The sequence below is a fragment of the Egretta garzetta genome, unplaced genomic scaffold, assembly GCF_000687185.1.
Source record: "Egretta garzetta isolate BGI_Z169 unplaced genomic scaffold, ASM68718v1 scaffold471, whole genome shotgun sequence".
In the NCBI taxonomy this organism is placed as follows: domain Eukaryota; kingdom Metazoa; phylum Chordata; class Aves; order Pelecaniformes; family Ardeidae; genus Egretta; species Egretta garzetta.
The window spans coordinates 816,860-835,848 of NW_009258629.1; the positions used below are offsets into that span (position 1 = coordinate 816,860).

General features: G+C 37.9%; 2 protein-coding genes across 2 annotated transcripts in view; one reads left to right on the plus strand and one right to left on the minus strand.

Moving 5' to 3' along the window:
* MTREX (Mtr4 exosome RNA helicase) overlaps positions 1-18,415 on the plus strand; it is a 44,055-nt gene extending 25,640 nt beyond the window's left edge. The window contains exons 16-27 of the mRNA XM_009648257.2: positions 1,740-1,890; positions 3,700-3,872; positions 4,162-4,230; positions 7,327-7,455; positions 8,591-8,701; positions 8,976-9,164; positions 10,260-10,423; positions 11,746-11,851; positions 13,103-13,159; positions 13,567-13,729; positions 17,776-17,880; positions 18,236-18,415. Of these exons, the coding sequence (XP_009646552.1) occupies positions 1,740-1,890; positions 3,700-3,872; positions 4,162-4,230; positions 7,327-7,455; positions 8,591-8,701; positions 8,976-9,164; positions 10,260-10,423; positions 11,746-11,851; positions 13,103-13,159; positions 13,567-13,729; positions 17,776-17,880; positions 18,236-18,288 (1,470 nt within the window). The 3' untranslated portion in view covers positions 18,289-18,415. The remainder of the gene's footprint in view (positions 1-1,739; positions 1,891-3,699; positions 3,873-4,161; positions 4,231-7,326; positions 7,456-8,590; positions 8,702-8,975; positions 9,165-10,259; positions 10,424-11,745; positions 11,852-13,102; positions 13,160-13,566; positions 13,730-17,775; positions 17,881-18,235) is intronic.
* Positions 18,416-18,550: 135 nt separating this feature from the next.
* Positions 18,551-18,989, minus strand: part of PLPP1 (phospholipid phosphatase 1) — a 39,873-nt gene continuing 39,434 nt past the window's right edge. Inside the window, exon 6 of the mRNA XM_009648278.2 lies at positions 18,551-18,801. Within this exon, the coding sequence (XP_009646573.1) occupies positions 18,676-18,801 (126 nt within the window). The 3' untranslated portion in view covers positions 18,551-18,675. The remainder of the gene's footprint in view (positions 18,802-18,989) is intronic.

The window sequence follows — 18,989 nt, forward strand, 5'->3', positions numbered from 1 at the left end:
TTTCAGATTAAATTTCACTTGCCATTTTATTCCTCGTCATGCAACTCTGTGGATTGCTGGTGTCGTCAGTGATCTAGTAGTATTTTTAGCAGACCCGGCTATTTTTCTCTCTGTGCCTTTTCTAGATTTCTTATAAGTCCAGACCTCTTTGAGTCTCCGATGGTAATTTTTGTTTTGAAAAAATACCAAATTACACTGTTTTTCTGTTTAGTAATTCTCAAGAGTTTGGTTTTTTTAAAATCCCTTGAAGACTTCATTACGTTAGTTTGTGGAGGTAGAGAGTGTGTTGTTGTAAGCTTTTCAGGAATCAAGGAGGTATGATAATCCGTGTACTTGTTAACACCTTCAAAGAGCTCTGAAGGATTTGTGAGATCTAACTTGGTTTTATAAAAGGTCTATTTATGCTGCTGTTCTGCTCTATTGTATCCAGCTATATGTTTCCTTTGATTTCCACTCCTTTTGTTGCAGAGAAATTGTAATTTTCTGCTTCATAACTCCCAGATTTCCCTTGGATCCTTTCTGAAGAACTGTCAGGCACCTGTTCCTTTGATACCACTACTACTTTAGATGAAAGGTTATCCACTGCAGTTGGGCAATTTCATACTTCAGAAGTTTTGGGTCTCTCTCAATCTCGTTGCAGTGACTTCTTACTTGGTTTATGAGGATGGCCTCCTGTGCTGACAGTTAAGTTAGAGTCAGTTTCCCAAGTTTGCCCTTTACTCAGAGGGGCTGTAGTGCTGAGATCTTCTAGATCTTGCTTGAATAGTGTTTAACTGTTCTGTGTGTTCTTTGAATAACTGGTTGGTTTATGTATGTCGATTAAATGTTTGCTCTTCTTACGATAATGAGGTCTTCCTCTTGGGTAAGAACGTAGTAACAGCCATAGTGAATCAGGCCAGAGGTGCATCTACCTAGACTAATACCGTTTTTTGACAGAGGACAGCAGTAGATTCTCTTAGGAAGTAAGAATGAGGAAAGAAGGTCATGATCTGGTATTTCCCCACAATACTTTCCCAGCATCTTTTCTTCTTAGGTTATTCAAAATACCTGTAAATACCACCTTACAAAAAAATCAAACTTCACAGAATGGTTGAGGTTTTAAGGGACCTCTGGAGGTCACCTTGTCAAAGCCCCCTGCTCAAGCAGGGTCGTCTAGAGCAGGCTGCCAAAGACCATGCCCAGATGGCTTTTGTGTATCTCCACAAGTGGAGAGTCCACAACATCTCAGTCAACCTGCAAAGTAAATAAATTTTATGATGAGTTATAACTTAAGTTAAAGAAATGGTAGACTACCTATTTTTGAACAGACATCCCAAGACAACAATGTAATCAATAAGTCTTAAGAGAAAAAGCTGTGCAAATAAGTTTTTTCAGAGTGTTAATGTAATGGATTGCTTTAAGTAGTTAAATAACTATTCTTTTAAAGTTAAAATAATGGAATCCAAATAATAGACTATGAGAAACTTCTTGGTATTTAATCTGAATTTATCATTTCATTCAGATCTGATTTGTAATATTGTAGTATAATTCTAGATATGACAAGACATACACTGCTACATGTTCAGCACAATAAAATTGCTTAGGATTTGATAAGACATGTAATCTAAATTCAAGACAAGTTGTATTACTCATCAAAGCAGTTTTTCATACAAAACACTGCACCATGACTTATTTGATATGTTCTTGTGTGCTGCAATTAATACTTTTTTAACTGGACAGTGTTCCTGGATCTTTTTCAGGGTTCAGCTGATCCTTTAAACAGTGCGTTCCACCTGACGTACAACATGGTATTGAACTTGCTTCGAGTAGAGGAAATTAACCCTGAATACATGTTAGAAAAATCCTTCTATCAGTTCCAGCATTACAGAACTATTCCAGAAATAGTAGAAAGTAAGTATTACTGTGTGCTGTACTCATGAGAGTCAGTATAAAAGATGCTGCACTGTGAGGTTGGGTAGTTACACTTCATTAGGCTTCTAAGAGTTTATACCTGTGCAGTTCTTGGCTTCCCTACCAACAGTTGCCACTGCACCATTTGCTGTTATGTTACAGCTTCAGGAAGAGTAATTTCCTCTTGTTCTTAGGACTTATATCGATATGCACTGTCAATCTATGAAGAGAGCTTTCCTTCCTGGTTCAGACAAAAATGGTTGTCACATTGCTAAACTGTAGGGTAGGAAGAAGGAAAAACAATTTAAAAATTCCTGTGGCTTGTTAGAGGTGCAGAGAAGAAAAGCCTTATTCCTTTTTGATATGCAGAACATAGCCAAAAGAAACATAGTTTTAGTATCTCACTACAATCTCTAAAAAGAACTCGGGCACACTGCATTCAGAGTAGTATAGGAAAAAATGTTCAGTTAAAGTACAAAGCAAAATTCAGGGAGGACTGAGACGTTTGCACTCCACTGAGTAACTGAATTTTGAGCCATGATCTTTAAATAGTGTGTTTTCATGAGCCAAAGTCAGTTTCCAAAGATCTCAGCCAGTGTTTGAGAGTGAGGCCTCTTTCAAAACTTAACCCAGAAGAATCTTAAGAACATGAGAGGTAACTACTTCCTTTGCCACTGATGAATGAGCAGTTCATTTGTTAACTGAATATTAAGAGAGACGGGGTGTTTGTGCATGTAGCTTTGGTAGACAGACAGAGGGAGGGTTTCAGTTCTCTTTGCAGAGTTTCTGTTAGTTTGCAGGTGCAGTATTTAAGACAGTAGTAGTCAAATACAGTATGTATTTCCTGTGAACCTCCCTGTTCCAGTTGGCATGCCTAGGTCTTCATTCTGGCATTCCAGCATTGCTATTTAAATAGAGAAATGGAGCTGGAGAACATTTTTCGTATTTTTTGGACATTTTTTATTTAGGTACCATAGTTGGCATTAGAATTTTGTAATCACAATTAAAAAAGCAAAGGAGAGAAATGGTTTCTTAAGATGAAGGAGGAAATTATGCCATGAGTATGGATTGCTAACTTTTTTCTTTAAAAAGTTGGCACCTAAAAATAGGGATCACATCCCTGAGCACTTCTCAAGTCCTAGTGAAGTGAGATTTCTGAGTCACTCATGCATTCAAATAGCATGCAAGAGGGTGAGTTGGTAGAGAGGAAAAAGATCTTTATGATGTGTCGTTTGTTTATGTTTATTAGTGGTATTACCAGTGTGAGAGGATGAAGCATGTTGCTTATAAGAAAAACTAATTTTCCTAAATAAGGTGTAAAAATGTTGGAGGAAGAAAATACTGATTTCCAACTGATTAAATCGGAGCCCAACATCTCCTAACAACTTTCCTCTTGCTGGAAGACATCTTGTTAGAAGATGTCTTTGAGCAATCTTATTTCCATAGAAGGAGTTAGAAGAGTGCTGGTAGGTAGTGAATACCCTCCTACAAATCGTTGCAAGTTTTTGTGGGACTTCTGTGCAACTCTAAATCAGTGATTTGTGGACAACTAGGTGTCCAGCTGTCTCTGTTTTCTCAAGCTTGTTTTTTTTTTTTAATAATTTTTAGTATTAGTATTTAACTTCCCATAAATTAAATTTAACAGACACATTTACAGATACTTAGTTTTCCAGAGAATGGATTATTGTAAATAGAAAACAAATGCCAAAAATAGTAACAAAATACTAGTTACGTAGATCTGAAAATGAAATATTGATTTCTAAATCTGTGAAGTTACTCATTTCCATGAGATTTTACTTTTTATTACAGGAGTGAATAATTTGGAAGGACAATACAACAAAATAACAATTCCCAATGAAGAAAATGTGGTCATATACTACAAAATCCGACAGCAGCTTGCAAAACTGGGTAAAGAGATTGAAGAATATATTCACAAACCAAAGTATTGCTTGCCCTTTCTACAGCCAGGAAGACTGGTAAAGGTAATTCGGTTTTTCTTTTATTTCAGTTTTATTTCTGTGAAATTTGCAGGGTTCATTTGTTTCTGCCAGTTTACCATCTTGAAAAACTACGTGCATTGCACTGAACAACAGTTTTAACTTCTGTTACGTTTCTTTGTTAAAGGTTTAACAATGAATTAAAAGAAACATTGTTTTCATGATGAATAATAGACCATGACTGCAGTTGTAAATATCAGAAATAAAAAAAATATATGCTTGCTAGGATGTGATTATACATGGGTTATGTTATAACATCTTGTATTATTTTCAGGTGAAGAATGAAGGTGATGACTTTGGATGGGGAGTGGTTGTTAATTTCTCTAAGAAATCGAATGTTAAGGTAAAATATACATTTTCTCCTTAGAAAAATATATAGCTTACTGCTTTTTCTGAAAATAAGAGAAAACTTTATTTTCTTTGTAGTTTTCAAAGGCAAAACAATTTTCCTTTCAGCCCAAATTTACAAAAAGCTCAGGCCTTCCTGAAGTGAAAGTATAAAGAAAAAAAACCTAGGGAAGGTGGGACAAACCCCGAGTCCTGGGTTAATTTTTTAACTTTTGGCATGTTTAGGCAGGAAATGCTGCTGGGTTCTAGGATAAGTAGTTCGAAGTTGCACTTGGCCCTACAAATCTTTCAAACTATTTAGTTTGTGTCTGTTACATCCCCAACAGCACTACTTGAAATCATTTGTGGGAAAGATACTATGTTATCTACTCTCAGAAATATCTATAGAAGCTGTGAGTGAGGGTTGAGAGCATGAGGAGACTGACATTTGGCTGTGTAGAAGGTTATCTTAAACCGGGGAATTGTGTCTTGAGTCCTAAGCTGGCGCATGAGACATGGGATTGCTTGTCCTCTGAGATGTTGCTGTAGAGTTGAGGGTTGGGAAGTTAAAATACAAAGAGAGCAAAACAATAGAAATGAATTCAGGGAAATGTGGAAGAAAATACAGAGGGCAGTGATGCAATAGAAGCCAGACTTGTTTTTCCTTCCAAAAATCCATTTTTATAGTTGGTCTCCCCAGAGATGATGTTTTGGTCTCCCTTTCAGAAATGTTTTGACAGGATACTCTGCTGGCTAAATTAAAACCTAAGTTTAAAGCGTATTTTTCTGTGGTAGCATTTTTGCTGTAATTTTGGCAGAAGAGCATTGGCATTAATTCCTAGGTCTAGATGAGAAGTTGTCAAGTTCTGATGGCGCCTGCACATTGTGGCACCTTTTGGTACTTCTCTAATGTGTGTTCATTAAAGAGGAAATGAGGAAAATGTGTGCATACAGAACTTATTAAAAGATACTTTGTTTTGGTTTTCCATCTTTCTTTTGAAAGTCACATTTCTTTCTTTTTCAAGTTGGAGAACTGGACTGTTAGTGCTATTGCTTAAACTTTCTCTTCTAGACTGCTTTTTTCATAGAGCCACATGAGCAGTAAAACAGATTTCCCCCTCACCCCAGCCTTCTGTGTGAAATTGCCAACTTCTGTGTCACTGGAGGCATTTCTTCTATCTGTGCCATATTTTATCCACATATATATTTGCCTTCCCTATACGGCCTCTCTCACTGTTGTATAAAGCCTTTAAGTTTGAATGTTAGCTTTGAAATTACCATTCTGTAGAAGATGGCTCTGGCTCTGGCAGCACTTTTTTTCATTCTAGCAGCTGGGTTGAATTGTTCCTTCTGAGTTCTGTGGAAAGAATGACAATAGGTGCTGAAAATTATGGAACAGACTTAAAGCTATGTAGCTTTTAAAATCGGTATGGAAAGACTAGTTTCTATGAGCAGAGGCAAAACAAATGACCTGAAGAAGCTGTTATTTACCCGTTTTAATGTGTCTATTCAATGCATTTTTGTCCTGGGATACAGATGCATTTCCCCATTTCTGTTTAATGTAGTAGTATACTTAGTTCCTATTGGAAATATATCCCTATTATGCCATGTCTTTAAACCTTCATCCACCTCTAAGCTGTGACAGTTCTTTGGATTTGCTTTTAGATATGATGTTGAATTCAGTCTAAATTACTGGTTTTTCTTTAGTTGTAAATCTTTCTTCACTGTATCATAGTTTCTAATGAAGTGCTTTTTCCAGTGAGAAATATATGCAATTAAGATTGATGTTTAGGGTTACGGTATGTCTGTATCTCACTGAGTAATTCTCTTTGTTCGTTGCAATGTGAAAGCAAAACCATGAGTCATTGTCAGTTAGGTTCATTGTTAATAATATTTAGATGTTTTTTCCAGCATAATTTCATGATGCAGTGTTCCACAAAATTGTGAATGCAAATAGCACTTTATCCTGAATTACAGTCGACAGAATAATTTTATTTCAAGCAGTGTTGCTTGCTATATGTTGTATAATGTAGTAGGCAATAAAGTAACTGTTTGCTTTGGAATTCACAAAAAACCCAAATATTTTTGAGTAAGAAATTTTATTTCCACTAGACTGTGCCAGCAGTATTCTGGTTTTATTGTTGTGCTGTTTATAGTCCATAGTGTCATCGGATCCCTCATTCTAGACATCAAATTTTTGTCTGTTAACAGTTGTTGATACTAAAATTTGAGATGCTGCAATTTGGTCTTCTTCATTTAATGATTATAATCCTTGTATATTAAACTCTCTCTCTCTCTCTTTTGTGTTTGGAAGCAGAGAAGCTTTTTAAAAGATCATGCCTGCCTTTAGTGTTAGGCCTATAACTTAGTTCTATCCAAAGTCATAAAAATATTTGCTTACAGTAGGGGTGTATTTGAGCAACCTTAATGCATATTGACCCAGTCAAATAACTAATGTCAGGGGTTTTTTTTAAACAGTGTATAATAAAGGTTATGGCTTTGTGAACAGTAGTCTTTAACCACCATATCTGCATGTTTGTGTTCTTTAAATGAGTGTCAGAAGATACATGTGCAGTTTGGGGTGTATGAAGATGTGGCCTGCAAGATGCAGCTTCCTGTTTGCTGCAGATACAAGCTGTTTTGTGGTCTTTATTTCTGTGGTCTTTATTGCGGGGAAAAACTTGAACTTGCAAACCTGCAAATGAAAGACATACCCCAAATTTTGTTTCTTTTTTTTAAAAAGGGGCAAAGTTCAGCATGATGCAAATACTTTGCATTGCAGTTACAGAAGATGTTGGCTTACTTTGAAAGAGCTATGTCTAGAAGAGAAGGCAGGAGCACTTAAAGCTGCAAGTAGACTTTAGGCTACACTGGCAAGGGAATATGGGGAAGGGGTCATTTTTTCAAGTGTGTTTTTCTGTGTGAGGAGGAATCTTTCAATCAAAACTGATTCAGTAGTTTTTAGAATGTACTGCATCACTGAGCTGATACACTGTGAAGAGCAGTAGCTCATTTCATGTTTAATATTGAATAAAATCATGCTTTTTCCTTCCATTCTTGTTGGTATTTTAAAATAAATGTTATGGACCTGTTTTTTCTATGCCCTCAACAGCCAAATTCTGGTGAATTGGACCCATTGTATGTAGTTGAAGTGCTACTGCACTGCAGCAAAGAGAGTTTGAAAAATTCTGCTACTGAGGCTGCAAAGCCAGCGCGACCTGATGAGAAAGGAGAGATGCAGGTTTGTTATACATGTTTATTCTCAACACTTTCTTACAAATGTTCTCAGAGATTCTATTTCCAAAGCACTTGCAAACTGTGGTAAAAGAGGGGTCGATGCATTGAGAAAGGAGCTGTACACCTAACTCTGCTTTCTTAAACAATTGCTGATTTCACTGAACAGGAAACTTTCAATTGTAAAAAAATACTGAGTGAATGTGTTACCATAGAAGTGCTTTGAAACATAGGTACTGTTGTGTTACATATTTCAAATCAGGAGATAAAAGACAATAGCAGTAATGTAAACAAAGTTATGAAAATGACCTACATATGTGATAAAATCTGCAGATAAACAAGTGTCTGTAAAGTGTTTTTTTTCTTGGATACTTGTGCAGGCTTTTGTGGGAAATGTGCATTTGTTCTACTAGATTTGAGAATTTAGTTGAATTTTTTATAATCCTTGAGTAATTTTAGCAATGCTGTTTGGCAGACACTTTCCTTAGCAGTCTCTTCTGTCTCTGGGAAAAGAATTATTTTTTTCTTTCTTTTTTTCAGACCCTTCATCTTTCAAAAATCAAACTGAAATTTTTAGTAAAAGCATTTGTGTTATTTCAAATTTTCAATTTGAAACCCTATATCAAGACAAACACTTAACAATTTTCAGATCAGAGACAGTTAATGCATGGGTTTTTCATGGTTTTTTTCACAAAGTCCATTTAAAGCTTGAGATACTGTATTGATTCTTCATGGCGTCATCACGGTTTTGATACTTACGAATGTGGATTTGCCAATTTGATGTTCTCTATTGTTAGCATTCCTAGTTAAGTATAGGACAATAATTTGTCTGGTTTGGGTCATAAGAGTTATTCCAGTGACAAGACGCAAAGTAATAGAAAAACTGAAAATTTTTTTTCCCCCCACTTGTAGCCTCTCTCCATATTTAACTGAATACAGAATTTTCCCTTTTGGACAAACTTTTCTTCTTTATTAAAACTTGATCTCATTACTCACATTTTCCTGCTTCCTGATACTCCTTTACCCACTGCAGTGTCCTTGTGTACTCAGTTTTCCCTTTCCTTTGTAAAGTTTTGCTATGGAACAGTAATAATAAATATTTTTTTTTACTGATTTATCAGTTACTGTACTCTTTTTGATAGGTTGTTCCTGTTTTGGTACATCTTCTCTCAGCTATCAGCAGTGTCCGACTTTACATACCGAAAGACCTGAGGCCTATTGACAACAGGCAAAGTGTGTTAAAATCTATACAAGTAAGTTCCACTAGGCTGTGATTAATGAGGTACTCTCGAACTCAAGACAACTTGTTCTAAAATTTGTGTCACATCTTCAGCCTTGTTCTTTAAGGGGGTTGGAAGCCGTGATGTATGTCAATGGTTTCTCCTTGTCAACGGTCATTTTAAACTGATTTTGAAAACTGCTGAAACATCACCTAACAATCTTACACTACCTATAATTGTACCAGCTGATATGTAAAAGTTTAGTTTAATTTATTGTTACTATCTTACCTTTTTTTTCCCTTTTTAGGAAGTACAGAAGCGATTTCCTGATGGAGTACCATTACTAGACCCTATTGATGACATGGGCATCAAAGATCAAGGACTGAAAAAAGTAATCCAAAAAGTAGAGGCATTTGAGCATAGGATGTATTCACATCCACTTCACAATGATCCCAACTTGGAAACCGTATACAAACTTTGTGAAAAAAAAGCACAGGTAAAAATATAAAACAAAACATTATGTCTATATTTACCTGAAGAGAGAGACAGCAGTAGTTCCTTTCTTGCTTGCTTTTTATTTGCTAAGCCTAAATAATCCTTTTTAAATACAGTAGAATTATTGAATCTCACTAACAAACTGGCTGAGTTGGTGGTATGCCCTTGATTGATACAGATGGGAAGTACATCTGAACAGAAGACTCTTCAGAAAAAGTCATCAGGGATTAGAAGGTCACAGAAGTGCCACTAGAGTCTTTTGCTGAATAGGGATAGCACAATACAGTGTAGGCAAAGTCTTCACAGATAATTGAAACTGATTTTTTTTAGTATGCTTGTGCAGAGTTAGGTTGAATGGATGGGGCTTATTAGCCCAGGGAATGTACCGTACCAGTCATTGTGCTGCTGCTTCCTGAGCTGACTCCCAGCCTGGAAGCAATACACTTACTTATTTTGTATAGAGTTGTACCCTGCTAGACCGACACTGCTTGCGCACAAAAACAGCTCTTGTGTTTCTGTGCTGCTCTGGAAAACAGGTTCTCCAGGAGTCACTTTGCAGAAGTGAGGAGTTCTGGTATGGGTATCACAAAGTTGCATGTACCTAAGACCTGATGGACCAAGCAGACTTCTGCGTGGGTGTCAGCACTGTACACCCCACTGTCAGGATGTTGACAGTGACTGTGATAAACTGCAAGACACTGGAGAAGCTCTAATAGCAGGAAATAATGCTTTTGGGAATCATTAGTTAGCTGAGACTTAGTACAGCTCTCAGAAGATGAATGCTCATTTCTCAACCAAAGATTTCTTCTGTGGTTTTTTGATGTGGGCTGGTTGGGTTTTTTTCCTGCTCCTGGTAAATAGCTTAACTTCCCAAACTTGCCATAGTTTCCTATGGGTAAATGGAGCCGATTTCTTTTTTTTTTTTTTTTTTTAATTTGTTTTAAACTTTCCTCTTAGTAGAGTTAGATGAGTCAGTGTCAACTAGTATGTCAATATACTGTTGTTCTGAGGCCTTTATGTAAATTAAACTATGTCTTTAAAACAGTTGCGTGTGTTAAATCAGCAACATGTAATTTCTCTCCTTCTGACCCCCCAGATTGCTATGGATATTAAAGCAGCAAAGCGAGAACTGAAAAAAGCCAGAACGGTCTTACAAATGGATGAACTCAAATGCCGCAAGCGTGTTTTGAGAAGGCTGGGGTTTGCCACGTCTTCAGATGTTATTGAGATGAAAGGACGGGTCGCTTGTGAAATCAGCAGGTAATTGGTTACTGTGCAAAGTGGTTATTGGCATGAATACACACTTTACTGTCCTCACTGAAATCGGTATGTCATGCTTGTTCTTCAGAGTTCTGAGACCTTCAGAAGAAAGATTCTTCGGAGACTGTGCAATCTGTGTCGTAAAGGGAATATACTGATTGAAGCAGTAAAGATAGCGACTTAAGGACAAAATTCAGTAGATTTTAAAAGTAAAGTGCAGACATGAAAATGCCAAAACAATGGCTATTTTCTTACATGGCTTAGGCAATAGTGTGTGTTTTCATTTAATATTGGACAGTACGTGAGGGGATGGTTTCAGTTTCTAGGGTTCCACTTCCCAGGACTCTTAATACAGAGTCACTCACTAATAAGGGTGTAACGGTGATTGTCAGCAATTACCAAGTCACTGGCAAGTTTGGAATACAGCTTAATTGATTCCTTAGGGCTGTTGGAACAAATCTATGGAATTGATGCATTTTACGGTAACACATTTAGCAGGTACATATATATTGAAACATATTGTAAAGATTCCACGGAAACTGATGGATCAGACTTTAATACTTCAGAGTGTAACTCAGATTTTGGTAGAATTGTGTATTTTTAAAAGTTACAGTGATGCCATACCCCTTGCCTTACAGATAGTTCGAAAGATGCTACCTATAGTTACTCAATATCTAACAACTTTTTTCCCCTGCAAAATTTGATAGCTAATGGGGAAGCTGAATCAGAGTTTGTCAGCTTCCTGACTTTCAGGAACTGTTTGCTGATGAGTTATACTCTTCTTTGTAAAAAAAAATCCCCATCCTAAGCATTTGTCTGATAAACTCCAAAATTAAAAGGTGTAGTCTTATCAACAATTTGATGTTTTATCCAAATAGTATCCACATCATGCACTTCCTTTTAAAATTCATGATTAAGCCTTTATTCTACAAGTAAATTGAAGGAAATTAGTTCCTGTTTTCAGTATTTTGGAAATATCCAGTTGAATCTTTTTTGAGCAGCAGCAATACCAATTTTAGTCCCTTTCATAAGTTGCCTAACTCTGGTTCTTTTCAATCTCTTGATGACCTGTCTGTTAATACCAACTTTTATGAACGCTCAGGAGAGATTCTTTGTAGTTTATTAAGAGTTCTCTTAATAATTAGCATCCACCTTCAAAAGCTAATATATTAGTATTTGGTGTTCCCATAAGAAAAATTAAGAAGCTGTTGTTTCTTATCTGTATCCAGGTGCTTCACAAAACAGATGCATATTACTTCATTTAAAAATTACATTTCAGTAAGTCTTTTCCCTGAGCTTCCTTCTCTTTCTCTTTATTTTAGTGCTGATGAACTACTTCTGACAGAAATGATGTTCAATGGTCTCTTCAATGACTTATCTGCAGAGCAGGCAACTGCACTACTAAGCTGTTTTGTATTTCAAGAGAATGTGAGTTACTTCCTCAATTCATGAATTCTAGACATTCGTGTCTACCAACAGTATTGTTTATAATTCAGTTCCAGAAATTGGTCATTAACACTGTGAGCCATTGCACATTTTTTATCCTTCCCTGTGGTGTTTGACATGAACTCCCATTGAACTTACCAAAAGCATTGCAGCTTCAGTGCTGAAGTATCCTTCTTCAGGATGTGCCAAAGATTGTGTAAAGTTGGCAGTCTTTGTAATGAATCTACAACTGTTTCCGCCTCATGCAGAGAAGCAATATTAATAGACACACAGCATATGTGCTTGTATTTATGTACATGTACACACACACATATCCTTGTAATTTAAAATGTAGAATGATTATTTCAAAAAAGAGGCTTAACAACATCTGCTCCTACACTCTGGGGTGAGGGTACCTTTAATTCTGAGACATGCCCATGTTATGTTAGTTGGACTGTGCCCTTGACCTATTGATGGAAAAAATGGCAGTACCACATGGAATCAATACCAAAAGAGCTGTTCAAAACAGACCATATGTTATTAAAAGCAAAACCATGGGCATTTAATACCAGATGCCATTGTTTTCCCACTTACAAGCTGTATAGAAGTTTAGCGTTATCAGGAAGAGACAGTAAAAATAAACTTCCATATGAAATATTAATGCAGATAGCTAGCAAGATCAGGTTGATTGTAAATGTGAGGAGCACATTAGCAGCAGATGCTAATGAACAATTTTTGTTAGTAGAAGGGATGCCAAGGTAAGCCCTTGTTAGTTAGAATATTGTGGTTTACTCAACAATAGTACTTGATCTAAACAGGTGGGACATAAAAATGTTGCTGTATTTGAATAGCCATATTTTCATACATAACCACTGATGTTTAAGTGACTAAAAGCATTTGCTTGTTATATTCTTAAAGAAAAGCTTGAAACAGTTTAAGTAGGAAATGATAAGCATTTTGGCAGTTCAGAACTATGCAACAGCTAAATAGAGGGAATTTTGGAAGTATTCGGAAAGCAGGTGCTTTTCTTTCATGCTGTTGGCATACCATACAGAAAGACTTCAGTTCTGATTTCATTTGAGGAACAAGTACTTGGGTAATTCAGCAAATTTTAGTGTTTGATGACAGGTTTGAGAAGTCGTTGGAATAATTTAGGATGGCACTAGCACACATTGAACTTCTATTTTTGCATTTAATTTGGTGTAGAGCAAATGCGTGTGAGCGCATGAGGTTATTTAAAGTCTTCTTTTTCAGTCCAGCGAAATGCCAAAATTGACAGAGCAGTTGGCAGGACCTCTTCGGCAAATGCAGGTAATGTGCCCTTTAGAAATTTGTCTGAGCTCAGGGTTAATCTTAACATGGGTAAAGCATATGAGTAAGCGCACGTTGAAGACTTGATTTTGGATCATCAGCGAATTTGGCTGGCTCTGCATGTGGTTTTGCAGTGTGTAATAATGGGTTATCTTGCTTGCAAGAAATCTTTATGCTAATGTAGAACATGCCTTTAAAAACTTTTACAAGCTTGCTTACTACACTGTAAGTTGTTAGTGTGGGAAGACTTAATGTAAGCATTGGTTTACTTTCTAATTCTGAATAATTCTGCACTAAAAAGGAAACCTCATCCTGTGTGCGGTACCTAATAATGTGCAAACTTTTCTATTGGTTAAACACTTGATCTGTTTAAGCATATGATAAATTTAAAATACTTTATTTTAAAGGAGTGTGCAAAAAGAATCGCCAAGGTGTCAGCAGAAGCAAAACTGGAAATTGATGAAGAAAATTACTTAAATTCTTTCAGACCCAACCTAATGGATGTTGTGTATACATGGGCAAATGGAGCTAACTTCGCTCACATCTGCAAAATGACTGATGTCTTTGAAGGTATGTTAACCAGTTAAGAGGCGTGAGCTGGTAATTCCATAGCACAGAATGGTAATTCTGAGTAACCATGTAACAGATCACAAAATTTATTAACTCAGAGGTATGGGGGAAAAATTGTTTGCTGTATATGTTAATTTATAGTTACACTGCTAATAATTTAGAATCTATAGAACATTTTTTTAAAAGGGGTATCTCTACATTTTAAAAACTTTCTGTAAAACTCGGAAATCCTAAGTATTGCCACAAAAGGTAATGCTTACCTTTGCTAGTTAAAGGGGAAAATACCACGTTCCCAGTGCTTGCCATTAAGAAGTACAGCTCTTGCGCTTGTCCTCACTACAGTTAAATGTTTTATTTACTTGGTAAATTGAAGGTTCCTCCTGCTGTCTTAATGATGACAGAAGTGAGAGTTGGTAACGAAGTCTCTGCTTTGGATGGTTTGTCATAGCAGTGCAGTGCAGATATCCGAAAAGCCTAGATGTAACCTATCACCTGGGTTACTTGGTTCCTAAAATTGGAGTACCAGAAGCTGCCCCTTGAGGAAGGATACTTAGTTTTCATTATTTTGAAAGTAGGATACTTTGTAAAAAGACAAACCATCCGCCTGAAGGTCAAACCAGAATGAAAAACCTAATTTCATCCTTCACCAGCTATGTTGAAAGCTGTGAAGAACAGTAGGATGGGTGCACCAGTCTTAGAAGTCTGTGTGCCGTGACTGATATTTCAAAATCCTTTTTTGAAGTTGTTATTGTCACCATTGTCTTGCCTCTCTCAAAGGCTGTTTTCTTGTTTGCATGTACACAGTTGCAAACGGGACCCTTAAAACATAGGAATTCGTGCATTTCTGTAATCCAATGCATACGCCAAGGAACTTTCTAAACCATGTTGCCTGCGAGCAACAGGAATCATGTCAGTCTTTGATCCTGCATTCAGCAGATTTCTCCTATTGCAATGAGTGTCTGAGCCTTACAGCTGCTGTAGAGGCACCCTCTCTAAGCGGGACACAAAAGGAGGAGCAGTAGGTGGCTTATGTTTTTATGTTGGCACTGGACTGTTCAGAATACACAGGGCAGTGATGTTTTCCATTTACCGTATTTGGGCTAAGGCTAGTTGGACAGATTTGACCTCGTCAACTGTGCTAGCACCCTCAAAATTAGATTTTATGGGCCTATTTTGAGAAGTTCAGCTCTTGTGGCAGGGGGGGGGGGCATGATTCTTCCCTCAACTTTTAATAGGCTGGTTTTCTGTGCATTGTCCAAAAGGAAGGAAAGCACTTCAGATGTCCACTGTCAGTTAGGCTTACCTTAAATGCAGTGTGGTGTTGCTAAATCCCATGGGAGTTTCCCCTGGTTAGCCAAAGTCGCTATAGTGATTTCAAAGAACTTAAAAACCAGAATACAAAAAAAAACCCGCAAAACACAAACCTCAAGAACAAAACACAAATCAAAAGTTACAGCGTCCTTATTTTGATCCTAAGTAGAAAATTTCATTTTAGGTATTAGTGCTTCCCGTCTTAATTTTGATAGAGGTCATTACCATGAGGTACAGCATGATGGCTATTGAAGCCCTGAAAGGAGGTGTATTTTCCTCTTTACCTTTTGGGTAATGTGCAATAACGAGTTGCTGCTATTACAGGGAGTCCCAGCCTCATTGTGCACTAGTTTTAGTAAGGAGGCAGAAAACTGTCCAGCCACTGGAGAGTGTATTGGAAGCCATAACTTTTTTTAAACTAGTTTTTCATCACCCCTCCTCGGAAGTTTAGTATTAAACTGCTTTCTGAAAGACTCTGCTCTTCATGAGTGAGAGACTAATGTTCAGCTTTGTGCTGCCATCCAGGCTAGCAGCCACCAGCAAACCTTTTCTAGACAGAAATCTTGAGTCGATGGTGTGCTCTCACTCTCACAGGCCTAAAGGTAGATGGTGTTCTGCTATTTTTTTGGCATCGATGGTCAAGTAAGTGAAACACCTTGTGAGTGCAGTTATGAGTAGTGTGAAAGGTTGTAGTTGTGCTAAGTAAATGGCTGCCTTTTCAGGTTGCAGCATAAGCCTGAGTGCTCCAAGAGCAAGCGTGCTTGCCACAGATTGGAGCAGTGCTAATGAAAACGAGTTGGGAAGAAATAGAAATGAGAGAAGCTTTTTGAAAAGCTGTAGGGAAGAATGGTAAACTGATCTAAGTATCCTGTGATTAACTACAGACTGGCTGTTTTGTTTTGTGAAAGTAAGTATAGGCAATAGTAATTTATTCCAAAAATGCAGGGTTTTTTTCTTTCACAAAAAAAAGAGTATCTGCAACAACCCCAGCCACACTGCCTGTAAAGGAGTACTCCCTGGAAGGGTTGTGAGGGTTGGCCTTGTAAATGGAGATGAGCAGGATCTTCAAGAGCTGTGCTGGGGCCTGCCACAACACAGCGTGGCCATGCTCAGGGGAGCTGCTTGCTTGCTTTGGCTTTGTACTTCGTCCTCCAGTAGATTACGTATGAGGTGTTTTCACCTTATGTCATTGCAATAGGTTTTGCAGACTGCTGCCTCACACAGCCTATTCTTACAGTAGAAGCTGACATGACCTACCGGTACCAGATGAATGTTTTTTCAGAAGAGAAGTGTTATTTTACTTTGCTTAACTTCTCACTTTCCCAACAGCTTTGTAGAATGTTCTTTTCATATGGACAGTTTTTCTCCAGATATTATGCTTTGTATAGAGCTAGTATTTCAGTGAAGTGTAGAAAAGTAATCTAGTCCAACCCACCCACCTGCAGTGAGCAGGGGCACCGCTAACTAGATCAGGTTGCTCAGAGCCCCATCCAACCTGGCCTTGAATGTTTCCAGGGATGGGGCATCCACTACCTCTCTGGGCAACCCATTCCAGTGTTTCACCACCCTCATTGTAAAGAATTTCTTCCTTATATCTGCTAAAAAAATTTTCCCCCTCTTTCCTATAGGCCCCCTTTAAGTACTGAAAGGCCGTAATCAGGTCTCCCCGCAGCCTTCTCTTCTCCAGGCTGAACAAGCCCAACTCCCTCAGCCTGTCCTCACAGGAGAGGTGCTCCAGCCCTTGGCCCTCCTGTGCTGAGGGCTCCAGAGCTGCACGCAGGACTGTAGGTGGGGTCTCACCAGCACGGAGCAGAGGGGCAGAATCCCCTCCCTCGACCTGCTGGCCACGCTGCTGGGGAACGAGCTCAGGAGACAGTTGGCTTTCTGGGCTGTGAGTGCACATTGCTGGCTCATGTCCAGCTTTTCATCCACCAGTACGCCCAGGTCCTTCTCCACAGCCCTGATCTCAATCCCTTCATTCCCTGTTTGCCCCATGACAGTTATTTTGCATATTGTAATTTTGACTGTAGGGGTGAGATGATGCTGGAGGAAATGACCAAGCAGCATACTGCTAGCAGAGCATAAGCACTGGGGTCATTTTGTGGCTTTGTTACAGTGACTTGGGCCGAGCCAAGAAGTAAGTTAAAAGAGGAGATAACTGTGTACCAAATGACAGTGGGTGTTAGGTTGCAGTGTAGGATCTGTGTCAAGACTGAACTTGTATGTGTTACTGTAAGTATGTAACTGAGTCGTAGTATAGTCCACACTCTTGAGTGGCACAGGAGCAGTAAGGTCACTTACTGTTACTGCCAACTACAGAACCAAGGGCTAACCAAAAAAACCAAAACACATCCTCCACCCCCAAACCTACATGTGGTGGTTCTTGAAGCAGCGAACTTGTGAAGCCCCCAAACCTGTGTGTTTTTTGAGGGAAGTCTTAACAAACACTTGAAAGAAAGAAAGCCACTAGGAATTACTAAACAGCCCAGAAAGTCCTCTGACTAGATACTAGTTAGAGACTGCAGAGATAATAGAAGAAAACAAGAACAGGAAATGCCTGATGGAGAAATCTTCTGTTAAACAGAAGCAAAGCTTAAGACATACAGCTGTTCTCACCCTTGGCTTCTAGATGAATTGAAGTATTGCTTTGCTTCAAAGTGGGCTCAAGCAACTGAATTATTCGGCAATGCAATGAGGCAGGGGATACAAGGTTTTCCCTCACTCTTTCTATACAGGTAGCATAATTCGTTGCATGAGAAGACTAGAAGAATTGCTTCGGCAGATGTGCCAGGCTGCAAAAGCCATTGGAAATACGGAGTTGGAAAATAAGTTTGCAGAGGGTATGTATTTCACTTCCACAGTCTAAGAAGTAATTCTAGAAAGCATATGAAAGGAAAGCCAGGGACAGGACAGGGTGTGGGCAAATGATTTGGTAATACAAGCTTCTGGTATTGACTTCATAGTAAACAGCATCAATGCTCTCCTTCCAGGTAACTGCTATGTTAGACAGTTTGACTTTAAAAGGTAGCATTTTGGTGCATACCAACCATTTAACCAAGTTTTGTAACTGAAAATGGATGTACAGTGACTTCCATTAAGACTTGAAACACTTTCTCTACTGCAAAGTATTACATGACTGTAACTGTACTTAAAATTTTGACTGCTGGATATTGATACAGTTTTCCTTTTTAATAGGGATTACAAAAATCAAGAGAGATATTGTGTTTGCTGCAAGCCTTTACCTGTAACAGAGGGTATCTTCTGAAAACAGTACTAGATTCACATTATGGAACAAGTTCATCTCAAGTCATCATTTCCTTTAATGGTGTGTATTTAAACCACAGTTGTTTCGACAAGGCATGTACAAACAGCAGTGTATGTAATATAACTGTTACCATGTTTTCAATAAAAATTTACAATTTGAATAGCTTTTTTTTTTCTTTTAAGGAAGAGCTTGAACCAACAGAAGTTTAAAGTTTAGATACACAATAACTGTGGTAGATGTTACTATATACAGGTAAAGTGAGCATCCAAGAGCAGCAGCAGTCCCTTAAAGGCATTTACTTATATTACATAGTTAGACTTGTGAAGTTGGCTTCCATTCAGAGAGCAAGACAGGTGAGGTGGGTCATTCTTCATGGCTGATGATTGCTGCCAAAGTGATTTCCATTTGTTGGAGTCTCATGTAGGGTTGTATGGGAATCTTCTTTTGGTTGAAATGTACACCCTCTCACTTTGAAGAAGTCAGACACGTACACAACCTAAGCAAACAAATCTGTGTTAATCTCCTGCACTTTTAAGTCTTTGAAACAAGGGGTAAAGGCTTTTCCAAAAGGTAAATTCCATGATCAAAACTAATAAAAAATTTAAACAGATTAAACTATTAGAAAGTTGTTAGCAAGTCTTGTATAAAATTTGGAAATCTGTTCTTTCAATAGTTTTTTCTCCA